General features: G+C 48.1%; 1 protein-coding gene across 1 annotated transcript in view; it reads left to right on the top strand.

Moving 5' to 3' along the window:
- tgfb1a (transforming growth factor, beta 1a) overlaps window positions 1-15,016 on the top strand; it is a 49,015-nt gene that overhangs the window by 19,760 nt on the left and 14,239 nt on the right. Inside the window, exon 2 of the mRNA XM_071360231.1 lies at window positions 12,669-12,938. Within this exon, the coding sequence (XP_071216332.1) occupies window positions 12,669-12,938 (270 nt within the window). The remainder of the gene's footprint in view (window positions 1-12,668; window positions 12,939-15,016) is intronic.

Genomic DNA, 15,016 nt, shown 5'->3' with positions numbered 1-15,016 from the left:
GGCTCTATTACACTCACCTCCTGGAATAGAACACCACGCAGGGTTGAGGCTCTATTACACTCACCTCCTGGAATAGAACACCACGCGGGGTTGAGGCTCTATTACACTCACCTCCTGGAATGGAACACCACGCAGGGTCGAGGCTCTATTACACTCACCTCCTGGAATAGAACACCACGCAGGGTTGAGGCTCTATTACACTCACCTCCTAGAATAGAACACCACGCAGGGTTGAGGCTCTATTACACTCACCTCCTGGAATAGAACACCACGCAGGGTTGAGGCTCTATTACACTCACCTCCTGGAATAGAACACCACGCAGGGTTGAGGCTCTATTACACTCACCTCCTGGAATAGAACACCACGCAGGGTCGAGGCTCTATTACACTCACCTCCTGGAATAGAACACCACGCGGGGTTGAGGCTCTATTACACTCACCTCCTGGAATAGAACACCACGCGGGGTTGAGGCTCTATTACACTCACCTCCTGGAATAGAACACCACGCAGGGTTGAGGCTCTATTACACTCACCTCCTGGAATAGAACACCACACAGGGTCGAGGCTCTATTACACTCACCTCCTGGAATAGAACACCACGCAGGGTCGAGGCTCTATTACACTCACCTCCTGGAATAGAACACCACGCAGGGTTTAGGCTCTATTACACTCACCTCCTGGAATAGAACACCACGCAGGGTTGAGGCTCTATTACACTCACCTCCTGGAATAGAACACCACGCAGGGTCGAGGCTCTATTACACTCACCTCCTGGAAGAGAACACCACGCAGGGTCGAGGCTCTATTACACTCACCTCCTGGAATAGAACACCACGCAGGGTTGAGGCTCTATTACACACACCTCCTGGAATAGAACACCACGCAGGGTCGAGGCTCTATTACACTCACCTCCTGGAAGAGAACACCACGCAGGGTCGAGGCTCTATTACACTCACCTCCTGGAATAGAACACCACGCAGGGTTGAGGCTCTATTACACTCACCTCCTGGAATAGAACACCACGCAGGGTTGAGGCTCTATTACACTCACCTCCTGGAAGAGAACACCACGCAGGGTCGAGGCTCTATTACACTCACCTCCTGGAATAGAACACCACGCAGGGTTGAGGCTCTATTACACTCACCTCCTGGAATAGAACACCACGCAGGGTCGAGGCTCTATTACACTCACCTCCTGGAATAGAACACCACGCAGGGTTGAGGCTCTATTACACTCACCTCCTGGAATAGAACACCACGCAGGGTCGAGGCTCTATTACACTCACCTCCTGGAATAGAACACCACGCAGGGTTGAGGCTCTATTACACTCACCTCCTGGAATAGAACACCACGCAGGGTCGAGGCTCTATTACACTCACCTCCTGGAAGAGAACACCACGCAGGGTTCGCATTTACACTAACATGCAGGACCTATTGCACGCACTGTAAGGCCAGGGATTGGTCTGCACACAGCTAGCCCGGTGCTCCAAGCTAGCTCCAGGCTAGATAACGATTAGGTTGTTGTCGTCATCCACACAGTTTCTGACACAGTTTCTGTGTCATCCATATGCTACAGCAACATATAGTAAAGAACAAATTCTTATTTACAATGACGGCCTACACCGGCCAAACCCGGACGACGCTGGGCCAATTGTGCACCGCCCTAATGGGACTCCCAATCGCGGCCGGTTGAGGATACAGCCCGGATTCGAATCAGGGTGTTTGTGGTGACGCCTCAAGCACTGAGATGCAGTGCTTTAGACCTCTGCGCAACTCGGGGGGCCCAATATAGCAGTGTCCATCACGCGTCTGCCACTGACGTGTATGTTAAGTGGGTGTTAAGCGGAAAGCAAAAAGTATCAATGGGAAAGTACAATATTACAGCCGTATAACTGACAAGGTCTTGAAAAGGGGAAGTGGCTTTATTCACTGCAAATACTGTGTTTCCTAGTGCCCTATACTGGCCTCTACTATATTATGGATGCGTAAGGCAAACCAGCCGCGTGTGGAGGACACGCGATCTCTCGTTCACAACATTTTGTCATTTAAGTCAACTGACAAAGCAGGAGGCTGGCTTGTGACTCTTGGTGATCGTCAGATCTCAGGGCGCGTGAAGTCACTGCACGGTTGGCTAGTTCTCACTAGCTAGTGTACATACTGATGGTAAATAACAGTGATGTATAGTGAAGTGCTGGTTCTTCCTGGTTCTGTCTGGTTCTGTCTCCAGGTGCTATCAAAGTGGGTTTACTGGAGCTCAGCATCAGAGCTAATATTGAGCTGTAACAGGCTGCTGTAGTTAGGGCTGGTATTGAGCTGTAGCAGGGTTAGGGCTGGTATTGAGCTATAGCAGGGTTAGGGCTGGTATTGAGCTGTAGTAGGGTTAGGGCTGGTATTGAGCTATAACAGGCTGCTGTAGCAGGGTTAGGGCTGGTATTGAGCTGTAGCAGGGTTAGGGCTGGTATTGAGCTATAGCAGGGTTAGGGCTGGTATTGAGCTATAGCAGGGTTAGGGCTGGTATTGAGCTGTAGTAGGGTTAGGGCTGGTATTGAGCTATAACAGGCTGCTGTAGCAGGGTTAGGGCTGGTATTGAGCTATAACAGGCTGCTGTAGCAGGGTTAGGGCTGGTATTGAGCTATAACAGGCTGCTGTAGCAGGGTTAGGGCTGGTATTGAGCTATAACAGGCTGCTGTAGCAGGGTTAGGGCTGGTATTGAGCTATAACAGGCTGCTGTAGCAGGGTTAGGGCTGGTATTGAGCTATAACAGGCTGCTGTAGCAGGGTTAGGGCTGGTATTGAGCTATAACAGGCTGCTGTAGCAGGGTTAGGGCTGGTATTGAGCTATAACAGGCTGCTGTAGCAGGGTTAGGGCTGGTATTGAGCTATAACAGGCTGCTGTAGCAGGGTTAGGGCTAATATTGAGCTGTAACAGGCTGCTGTAGCAGGGTTAGGGCTGGTTGTTACGCACGCCTCTGAGAAGAGGGAACGCAACACCCTGCTGCAACTCAACTCCCCGTGAAGTGAAAGAGGTATGAACTGTAGGTGGGAGAAAGGACGACAAAGGCAGAATTTACCGCTTACTAGGATTTATTTCCTACACGGTAATATGGGGAAAAGGGGCTGGACGGAACCAAAGCAAAGAAAGTAAATATCAAAGTTCCCACTCTCCTATCTAACCTGCCTACCCACTTAACTTACCTAACTTAGCACCACCTGGTGCCCTAACCAAAATACAGGGGGTGGGCCGTCCAGGTCTTACCTAGTGTGCCTAGACAGTGAATATACTACGGGTATATGTATGCCCGCGGGCCTCTTGCCTAAGCACTCCCTAGGTGCCTTCTCCTTCCCCCCTGGGAACAAATGAAACAGATTGATTATTAACAATTTCACAAACACTCAGAAACACAGGACATCAATGAGGCTCTGTCTGACTGAGCAACAAACTCACAGAATATACCAACCACTCCCAGCGACAACTAACACAGTAAATTACCCCAAAGCCATCAGCCTCCTCTCTCAGCAAATATCTCTCTTTCAATCAAACTCTCTGCATTCCTCAGCCTTCAATGATCTCTCCCTGCCTATCCTCTCTCTAATGATCTCTCCAAAACATTCAATCTCTCTCTCTAATCCTCTTTCTTCTAATCATCTCTCTTCTGAACAGAACACTGGCTTTTCTAGCTTCAGGTGGCAATGGTGATTAGAAACAGCTGTATCCTGACGAGGGGCTGGGGTCAGCTCTCCAATCATCAATTAGCCATTGAGTCGACCAATCAGCTGGTTGGGGAGAACTCAGGAAGCTATCTCCTGAAACAAACACACTCAACTACAAAATCACAACACAGAAACTGGGGAACGTAACACTGGTATTGAGCTATAGCAGGGTTAGGGCTGGTATTGAGCTGTAACAGGGTTAGGGCTGGTATTGAGCTATAGCAGGGTTAGGGCTGGTATTGAGCTATAGCAGGGTTAGGGCTGGTATTGAGCTGTAACAGGGTTAGGGCTGGTATTGAGCTGTAGCAGGGTTAGGGCTAGTATTGAGCTATAGCAGGGTTAGGGCTAATATTGATAATATTGAACTATAGCAGGGTTAGGGCTAATATTGAGCTGTAGCAGGGTTAGGGCTAATATTGAGCTATAGCAGGGTTAGGGCTAATATTGAGCTGTAGCAGGGTTAGAGCTAATATTGAGCTATAGCAGGGTTAGGGCTAATATTGAGCTGTAGCAGGGCTAGGGCTAGTATTGAGCTCCAACAGGCTGCTATAGCAGGGTTATGGCTAATATTGAGCTGTAGCAGGGTTAGAGCTCATATTGAGCTATAGCAGGGTTAGGGCTAATATTGAGCTATAGCAGGGTTAGGGCTAATATTGAGCTATAGCAGGGTTAGGGCTAGTATTGAGCTGTAGCAGGGTTAGGGCTAGTATTGAGCTCCAACAGGCTGCTATAGCAGGGTTAGGGCTAATATTGAGCTGTAGCAGGGTTAGAGCTAATATTGAGCTATAGCAGGGTTAGGGCTAGTATTGAACTATAGCAGGGTTAGGGCTAATATTGAGCTATAGCAGGGTTAGGGCTAATATTGAGCAATAGCAGGGTTAGGGCTAGTATTGAGCTGTAGCAGGGTTAGGGCTAGTATTGAGCTGTAGCAGGGTTAGGGCTGGTATTGAGCTATAGCAGGGTTAGGGCTGGAATTGAGCTATAGCAGGGTTAGGGCTAGTATTGAGCTATAGCAGGGTTAGGGCTAGTATTGAGCTATAGCAGGGTTAGGGCAGGTATTGAGCTGTAACAGGTTTAGGGCAGGTATTGAGCTATAGCAGGGTTGGGGCTGGTATTGAGCTGTAGCAGGGTTAGGGCTAATATTGAGCTGTAGCAGGGTTAGGGCTGGTATTGAGCTGTAGCAGGGTTAGGGCTGGTATTGAGCTGTAGCAGGGTTAGGGCAGGTATTGAGCTGTAACAGGGTTAGGGCAGGTATTGAGATGTAACAGGGTTAGGGCAGGTATTGAGATGTAACAGGGTTAGGGCTGGTATTGAGCTGTAACAGGGTTAGGGCAGGTATTGAGCTGTAACAGGGTTAGGGCAGGTATTGAGCTGTAACAGGGTTAGGGCAGGTATTGAGCTGTAACAGGGTTAGGGCAGGTATTGAGCTGTAACAGGGTTAGGGCATGTATTGAGCTGTAACAGGCTTATGTAGCAGGGTTAGGGCAGGTATTGAGATGTAACAGGGTTAGGGCAGGTATTGAGCTGTAACAGGCTGATGTAGCAGGGTTAGGGCTGGTATTGAGCTGTAACAGGGTTAGGGCTGGTATTGAGATGTAACAGGGTTAGGGCTGGTATTGAGCTGTAGCAGGGTTAGGGCAGGTATTGAGATGTAGCAGGGTTAGGGCAGATATTGAGATGTAACAGGGTTAGGGCAGGCATTGAGCTGTAGCAGGGTTAGAGCTCATATTGAGCTATAGCAGGGTTAGGGCTAATATTGAGCTATAGCAGGGTTAGGGCTAATATTGAGCTATAGCAGGGTTAGGGCTAGTATTGAGCTGTAGCAGGGTTAGGGCTAGTATTGAGCTCCAACAGGCTGCTATAGCAGGGTTAGGGCTAATATTGAGCTGTAGCAGGGTTAGAGCTAATATTGAGCTATAGCAGGGTTAGGGCTAGTATTGAACTATAGCAGGGTTAGGGCTAATATTGAGCTATAGCAGGGTTAGGGCTAATATTGAGCAATAGCAGGGTTAGGGCTAGTATTGAGCTGTAGCAGGGTTAGGGCTAGTATTGAGCTGTAGCAGGGTTAGGGCTGGTATTGAGCTATAGCAGGGTTAGGGCTGGAATTGAGCTATAGCAGGGTTAGGGCTAGTATTGAGCTATAGCAGGGTTAGGGCTAGTATTGAGCTATAGCAGGGTTAGGGCAGGTATTGAGCTGTAACAGGTTTAGGGCAGGTATTGAGCTATAGCAGGGTTGGGGCTGGTATTGAGCTGTAGCAGGGTTAGGGCTAATATTGAGCTGTAGCAGGGTTAGGGCTGGTATTGAGCTGTAGCAGGGTTAGGGCTGGTATTGAGCTGTAGCAGGGTTAGGGCAGGTATTGAGCTGTAACAGGGTTAGGGCAGGTATTGAGATGTAACAGGGTTAGGGCAGGTATTGAGATGTAACAGGGTTAGGGCTGGTATTGAGCTGTAACAGGGTTAGGGCAGGTATTGAGCTGTAACAGGGTTAGGGCAGGTATTGAGCTGTAACAGGGTTAGGGCAGGTATTGAGCTGTAGCAGGGTTAGGGCAGGTATTGAGCTGTAACAGGGTTAGGGCATGTATTGAGCTGTAACAGGCTTATGTAGCAGGGTTAGGGCAGGTATTGAGATGTAACAGGGTTAGGGCAGGTATTGAGCTGTAACAGGCTGATGTAGCAGGGTTAGGGCTGGTATTGAGCTGTAACAGGGTTAGGGCTGGTATTGAGATGTAACAGGGTTAGGGCTGGTATTGAGCTGTAGCAGGGTTAGGGCAGGTATTGAGATGTAGCAGGGTTAGGGCAGATATTGAGATGTAACAGGGTTAGGGCAGGCATTGAGCTGTAGCAGGGTTAGGGCAGGTATTGAGCTGTAGCAGGGTTAGGGCAGGTATTGAGCTGTAGCAGGGTTAGGGCAGGTATTGAGATAGATGTAGCAGGGTTAGGGCAGGTATTGAGATGTAGTAGGGTTAGGGCAGGTATTGAGCTGTAACAGGGTTAGGGCAGGTATTGAGCTGTAGCAGGGTTAGGGCAGGTATTGAGCTGTAGCAGGGTTATGGCAGGTATTGAGATGTAGCAGGGTTAGGGCTGGTATTGAGCTGTAGCAGGGTTAGGGCAGGTATTGAGATGTAGCAGAGTTACGGCTGGTATTGAGATGTAGCAGGGTTAGGGCAGGTATTGAGCTGTAACAGGGTTAGGGCAGGTATTGAGCTGTAACAGGCTGATGTAGCAGGGTTAGGGCTGGTATTGAGATGTAACAGGGTTAGGGCTGGTATTGAGCTGTAGCAGGGTTAGGGCAGGTATTGAGATGTAGCAGAGTTAGGGCTGGTATTGAGCTGTAGCAGGGTTAGGGCTGGTATTGAGCTGTAGCAGGGTTAGGGCAGGTATTGAGCTGTAGCAGGGTTAGGGCAGGTATTGAGATGTAGCAGGGTTAGGGCTGGTATTGAGATGTAGCAGGGTTAGGGCAGGTATTGAGCTGTAACAGGGTTAGGGCAGGTATTGAGATGGGTTAGGGCTGGTATTGAGATGTAGTAGGGTTAGGGCAGGTATTGAGATGTAGTAGGGTTAGGGCAGGTATTGAGATGTAACAGGGTTAGGGCAGGTATTGAGCTGTAACAGGGTTAGGGCAGGTATTGAGCTGTAGCAGGGTTAGGGCAGGTATTGAGCTGTAACAGGGTTAGGGCAGGTATTGAGATGTAGCAGGGTTAGGGCAGGTATTGAGATGTAACAGGGTTAGGGCTGGTATTGAGCTGTAGCAGGGTTAGGGCAGGTATTGAGCTGTAACAGGGTTAGGGCAGGTATTTACATTTACATTTACATTTAAGTCATTTAGCAGACGCTCTTATCCAGAGCGACTTACAAATTGGTGCATTCACCTTGAGCTGTAGCAGGGTTAGGGCAGGTATTGAGATGTAACAGGGTTAGGGCAGGTATTGAGCTGTAACAGGGTTAGGGCAGGTATTGAGCTGTAGCAGGGTTAGGGCAGGTATTGAGCTGTAGCAGGGTTAGGGCAGGTATTGAGATGTAGCAGGGTTAGGGCAGGTATTGAGATGTAACAGGGTTAGGGCTGGTATTGAGCTATAGCAGGGTTAGGGCAGGTATTGAGCTGTAACAGGGTTAGGGCAGGTATTGAGCTGTAGCAGGGTTAGGGCAGGTATTGAGCTGTAACAGGGTTAGGGCAGGTATTGAGATGTAGCAGGGTTAGGGCAGGTATTGAGATGTAACAGGGTTAGGGCTGGTATTGAGCTGTAGCAGGGTTAGGGCAGGTATTGAGATGTAGCAGGGTTAGGGCAGATATTGAGATGTAACAGGGTTAGGGCAGGCATTGAGCTGTAGCAGGGTTAGAGCTCATATTGAGCAATAGCAGGGTTAGGGCTAGTATTGAGCTGTAGCAGGGTTAGGGCTAGTATTGAGCTCCAACAGGCTGCTATAGCAGGGTTAGGGCTAATATTGAGCTGTAGCAGGGTTAGAGCTAATATTGAGCTATAGCAGGGTTAGGGCTAGTATTGAACTATAGCAGGGTTAGGGCTAATATTGAGCTATAGCAGGGTTAGGGCTAATATTGAGCAATAGCAGGGTTAGGGCTAGTATTGAGCTGTAGCAGGGTTAGGGCTAGTATTGAGCTGTAGCAGGGTTAGGGCTGGTATTGAGCTATAGCAGGGTTAGGGCTGGAATTGAGCTATAGCAGGGTTAGGGCTAGTATTGAGCTATAGCAGGGTTAGGGCTAGTATTGAGCTATAGCAGGGTTAGGGCAGGTATTGAGCTGTAACAGGTTTAGGGCAGGTATTGAGCTATAGCAGGGTTGGGGCTGGTATTGAGCTGTAGCAGGGTTAGGGCTAATATTGAGCTGTAGCAGGGTTAGGGCTGGTATTGAGCTGTAGCAGGGTTAGGGCTGGTATTGAGCTGTAGCAGGGTTAGGGCAGGTATTGAGCTGTAACAGGGTTAGGGCAGGTATTGAGATGTAACAGGGTTAGGGCAGGTATTGAGATGTAACAGGGTTAGGGCTGGTATTGAGCTGTAACAGGGTTAGGGCAGGTATTGAGCTGTAACAGGGTTAGGGCAGGTATTGAGCTGTAACAGGGTTAGGGCAGGTATTGAGCTGTAACAGGGTTAGGGCAGGTATTGAGCTGTAACAGGGTTAGGGCATGTATTGAGCTGTAACAGGCTTATGTAGCAGGGTTAGGGCAGGTATTGAGATGTAACAGGGTTAGGGCAGGTATTGAGCTGTAACAGGCTGATGTAGCAGGGTTAGGGCTGGTATTGAGCTGTAACAGGGTTAGGGCTGGTATTGAGATGTAACAGGGTTAGGGCTGGTATTGAGCTGTAGCAGGGTTAGGGCAGGTATTGAGATGTAGCAGGGTTAGGGCAGATATTGAGATGTAACAGGGTTAGGGCAGGCATTGAGCTGTAGCAGGGTTAGGGCAGGTATTGAGCTGTAGCAGGGTTAGGGCAGGTATTGAGCTGTAGCAGGGTTAGGGCAGGTATTGAGATAGATGTAGCAGGGTTAGGGCAGGTATTGAGATGTAGTAGGGTTAGGGCAGGTATTGAGCTGTAACAGGGTTAGGGCAGGTATTGAGCTGTAGCAGGGTTAGGGCAGGTATTGAGCTGTAGCAGGGTTATGGCAGGTATTGAGATGTAGCAGGGTTAGGGCTGGTATTGAGCTGTAGCAGGGTTAGGGCAGGTATTGAGATGTAGCAGAGTTACGGCTGGTATTGAGATGTAGCAGGGTTAGGGCAGGTATTGAGCTGTAACAGGGTTAGGGCAGGTATTGAGCTGTAACAGGCTGATGTAGCAGGGTTAGGGCTGGTATTGAGATGTAACAGGGTTAGGGCTGGTATTGAGCTGTAGCAGGGTTAGGGCAGGTATTGAGATGTAGCAGAGTTAGGGCTGGTATTGAGCTGTAGCAGGGTTAGGGCTGGTATTGAGCTGTAGCAGGGTTAGGGCAGGTATTGAGCTGTAGCAGGGTTAGGGCAGGTATTGAGATGTAGCAGGGTTAGGGCTGGTATTGAGATGTAGCAGGGTTAGGGCAGGTATTGAGCTGTAACAGGGTTAGGGCAGGTATTGAGATGGGTTAGGGCTGGTATTGAGATGTAGTAGGGTTAGGGCAGGTATTGAGATGTAGTAGGGTTAGGGCAGGTATTGAGATGTAACAGGGTTAGGGCAGGTATTGAGCTGTAACAGGGTTAGGGCAGGTATTGAGCTGTAGCAGGGTTAGGGCAGGTATTGAGCTGTAGCAGGGTTAGGGCAGGTATTGAGATGTAGCAGGGTTAGGGCAGGTATTGAGATGTAACAGGGTTAGGGCTGGTATTGAGCTGTAGCAGGGTTAGGGCAGGTATTGAGCTGTAACAGGGTTAGGGCAGGTATTTACATTTACATTTACATTTAAGTCATTTAGCAGACGCTCTTATCCAGAGCGACTTACAAATTGGTGCATTCACCTTGAGCTGTAGCAGGGTTAGGGCAGGTATTGAGATGTAACAGGGTTAGGGCAGGTATTGAGCTGTAACAGGGTTAGGGCAGGTATTGAGCTGTAGCAGGGTTAGGGCAGGTATTGAGCTGTAGCAGGGTTAGGGCAGGTATTGAGATGTAGCAGGGTTAGGGCAGGTATTGAGATGTAACAGGGTTAGGGCTGGTATTGAGCTATAGCAGGGTTAGGGCAGGTATTGAGCTGTAACAGGGTTAGGGCAGGTATTGAGCTGTAGCAGGGTTAGGGCAGGTATTGAGCTGTAACAGGGTTAGGGCTGGTATTGAGCTGTAGCAGGGTTAGGGCAGGTATTGAGATGTAGCAGGGTTAGGGCAGGTATTGAGCTGTAATCGGCTGATGTAGCAGGGTTAGGACTAGTATTGAGCTGTAGCAGGGTTAGGGCAGGTATTGAGCTGTAACAGGGTTAGGGCAGGTATTGAGCTGTAACAGGGTTAGGGCTGGTATTGAGCTGTAGCAGGGTTAGGGCAGGTATTGAGATGTAGCAGGGTTAGGGCAGGTATTGAGCTGTAATCGGCTGATGTAGCAGGGTTAGGACTAGTATTGAGCTGTAGCAGGGTTAGGGCAGGTATGGAGCTGTAGCAGGGTTAGGGCAGGTATTGAGCTGTAATCGGCTGATGTAGCAGGGTTAGGACTAGTATTGAGATGTAGCAGGGTTAGGGCAGGTATTGAGCTGTAGCAGGGTTACGGCTGGTATTGAGCTGTAGCAGGGTTAGGGCAGGTATTGAGCTGTAACAGGGTTAGGGCAGGTATTGAGCTGTAGCAGGGTTAGGGCAGGTATTGAGCTGTAACAGGGTTAGGGCTGGTATTGAGCTGTAGCAGGGTTAGGGCAGGTATTGAGATGTAGCAGGGTTAGGGCAGGTATTGAGCTGTAGCAGGGTTAGGGCTGGTATTGAGATGTAACAGGCTGAGGCAAAACAGAGGTTTGGTCCTGGGCCAGAGCCAGGGTGGGTCTGACAGCACGCAGACAGCTCCTCCCCGCTCTACCTCCCTCCTCTACCTCCTCCCTCTCTCTCTCCCCTCTGTCTCTCTCCTCTACCTCTCCCCTCTTACCTCCCTCCTCTACCTCCTCCCTCTGTCTCTCCCCTCTGTCTCTCTCCTCTACCAATCCCCTCTGCCTCCCCCTTGTAGGTTTCCACACCGTATCTATGCGCATGTCTACTACGGATCACTTTTCACTTCACTTTTTCACACCCACTCTCTCGCTCTATGTAACACGTGACAGCTCTCTTCCTGTCCCTGCCTCCCACATCCCCTCTCCACCTCCTTCACCCTCATCCAACCTTCCCTTCCCCCTCTCTCTGTACTATATATCTTTTCCCTCCATTATCTGGCCTGTCTCTGTCTGACTTATATCTGTGTGATAAAATGCCTGGTAAATGGATGGTGTCTCTGCTCCGCTCTACAAACCAGGAGAAATGTTTCTGCTTTACTCTGCCATGAACCACATATAGACTAGATATGATACACACAGAGTGGTTTCTTATAAGGCAAGCCCAACAGTAAATGAGTACAGGTGGAATGGCTGGCTACTTGTTAGACGGGCAGCTGTACAGTTAATTGTATACTGTAGAGCTGAAGGACATATAGCATTCCCAGAGCTGAGGTAAACACCAATGGTTGAAACACTATTGTTGATTCAAAAGAAGTCCGTTTGTTGATTACTTTTTTTGCAACTAATCACATTGATGCTACGCGGCTACAGTACATTGATGCTACAGTACATTGATGCTACGCGGCTAAAGTACATTGATGCTACAGTACATTGATGCTACAGTACATTGATGCTACGCGGCTACAGTACATTGATGCTACAGTACATTGATGCTACAGTACATTGATGCTACAGTACATTGATGCTACGCGGCTACAGTACATTGATGCTACGCGGCTACAGTACATTGATGCTACAGTACATTGATGCTACGCGGCTACAGTACATTGATGCTACAGTACATTGATGCTACGCGGCTACAGTACATTGATGCTACGCGGCTACAGTACATTGATGCTACGCGGCTACAGTACATTGATGCTACAGTACATTGATGCTACAGTACATTGATGCTACAGTACATTGATGCTACAGTACATTGATGCTACGCGGCTACAGTACATTGATGCTACGCGGCTACAGTACATTGATGCTACAGTACATTGATGCTACAGTACATTGATGCTACGCGGCTACAGTACATTGATGCTACAGTACATTGATGCTACGCGGCTACAGTACATTGATGCTACGCGGCTACAATACATTGATAAATAACAAGAGAACACTGTTGTCTCATCCATTTCTCTCTCCCCTGCTCTCTCTGCTCTCCCCTGCTCTCTCTGCTCTCCCCTGCTCTCTCTGCTCTCCCCTGCTCTCTGTGCTCTCCCCTGCTCTCTCTGCTCTCCCCTGCTCTCTCTGCTCTCCCCTGCTCTCTCTGCTCTCCCCTGCTCTCTCTGCTCTCCCCTGCTCTCTCTGCTCTCCCAGATAAGAATGTCACCAAGTACCAGATGCTGTTTAACCTGAATGAGATGAGGGCCAGCATTGGGGACTACCATCTACTCTCCAGCGCTGAGCTCCGCCTGCTCATCAAAAACCCAAACATCCAATCTGGCAGCGAGCAGCGCCTGGAGCTCTACAAGGGGCTGGGCGACAGTAGACGATACCTGGGATCACGCTTCGTCACCAACAAGTGGGGTGACCGCTGGCTGTCTTTCGACGTCACTGAAACCCTCAAGGAATGGCTGAAGGGGACCGGTAAGTTCAGACAGATAACAGTAGTCTGTTAGTCGGGTTATAGCCCGTGTAAGTCAGGTCATAGCCAGGGTAAGTCAGATCATAGCCAGTGTAAGTCAGGTCATAGCCTGTGTAAGTCATGTGTAAGTCAGGTCATAGTCTGTGTAAGTCATCTGTAAGTCAGGTCATAACCTGTGTAAGTCAGGTCATAGCGTGTGTAAGTCATGTGTAAGTCAGGTCATAGCGTGTGTAAGTCATGTGTAAGTCAGGTCATAGTCTGTGTAAGTCATCTGTAAATAAGGTCATAGCCTGTGTAAGTCAGGTCATAGACAGTGTAAGTCATCTGTAAATAAGGTCATAGCCTGTGTAAGTCAGGTCATAGCCTGTGTAAGTCAGGTCATAGCCTGTGTAAGTCAGTTTAAGTTAGATGATAGCCAGCCCAGTGTTGTGACTGTGTCTAGGAATCTTCAGGCATTTTTGGAATTAACATAAAATCTTTGGCAATCTATTGTAACTTTGGTAATTTATACTTGAATAACTTTATAAAAAATGTATTCATATATAGTATATATGTTTTGATATCTGAGTTCCTAGTAGATAGACCATGTGGTTCTAGAGAACATAGATTAATTAATGTAAAAAGCATCTAATAAACATTGGCATTATTTTCAATTCACTTTGAAACTCTTCCAACTATTAACTTTTAACCCACCAGAGCCCGCACCAGAGCTGCCACCGACACTAGTCACCCCCCCCCCCCCCCCCCCTACCCTCGCCATTTGGTTTCAGGTTTTGCGGCCGGAGTCCGCACCTTTTGGGGGGGGGGGTTGGGGGGGTACTGTCACACCCTGACCATAGAGAGCCTTATTATTCTCTATGGTGTTGTAGGTCAGGGCGTGACTAGGGGGAATTCTGACATAGGGGGGAATTCCAACCTGATTTAAGCACGTGTAAATGGGACGTTAATTCCCTTTTTTTTTTATGCACTTTCTCTCCGTGCATATTCCGATCTTGAATTTAAGCGTGAGAAAAGCATGCTATTCGCCCGCTTTTCGTTGGTGGGGTGGGGGGGTGGGGGGGGGGGGGGGGGGTTGAGTTGCGTCTACAGATACACTGTATTCTGACCTTGACTTCATTCCCTTATAATTTCCACCACCTTTATGGGCCGTGGAAATGATGAATAAGGTCGAGCGACTTGTCGGTTCCAAGTGGAACAACATCGACTGTATATTTCCTGATAGAAATAACACCATTTACAAAGCGCTGTTATTTACACATTGATAAGAGGGTAAATGAGGAAACCCTTTTGGATAAGGGGATTGTAAAATATAAATTACAGTTGTTTTAGATATGTTTTACCTTATGATCGCTGGAGACCAATGTGAAACCAGTCGTATATGATCAACCAACTGAAGCGTGTCGACATATGTGTCACGCCCTGGCTATAGAGAGGTTTTTTTTATTCTCTATTTTGGTTAGGCCAGGGTGTGACTAGGGTGGGCAGTCTATGTTCTTTTTTTCTATGTTGTTGTGTTTTCTATGTGTTTGGCCGGGTGTGGTTCCCAATCAGAGGCAGCTGTCTATCGTTGTCTCTGATTAGGAGCCATACTTAGGTAGCCTGTTTTTCCATTTTGTGTTGTGATTAATTTCTGTTTAGTGTGTGTTGCACCTGACGGAGCTGTTTTCATTTGTCACTTTGTTGTTTTTGCTTTTTAGTGTTCAGTTTCGATTAAACATGACGAACACTTACAACGCTGCGTTTTGGTTTTCACCTTCTTCCGACGACAGCCGTTACAGAATGACCTTTTCCACAGTGAAGTTGATGACATTTTTGCCATATAACTTCAAATTTGGAGACGCAATCTATAGGCTTCTGTACTAAAGCCATGCGTAAATGACAGTATAGCGTCAAACGAGTTGATTTATGATTTCTAGAATATTCTAATTATATGCCCAGACTTTTTACTGTATTTATTTAAAAAAAAATTGGGCAGCTACCGTCAGTTATACCCACATACATTTATAACTATCACTGATTATAGTGATAATTTCATTTCCTTTTTGCATCATTCCATTCCATCGTTAGTCTGCCCTTCTTT

Source organism: Salvelinus alpinus, chromosome 22, assembly GCF_045679555.1.
Source record: "Salvelinus alpinus chromosome 22, SLU_Salpinus.1, whole genome shotgun sequence".
In the NCBI taxonomy this organism is placed as follows: Eukaryota; Metazoa; Chordata; class Actinopteri; order Salmoniformes; family Salmonidae; genus Salvelinus; species Salvelinus alpinus.
This window is presented reverse-complemented; position numbering and strand designations above follow the sequence as displayed.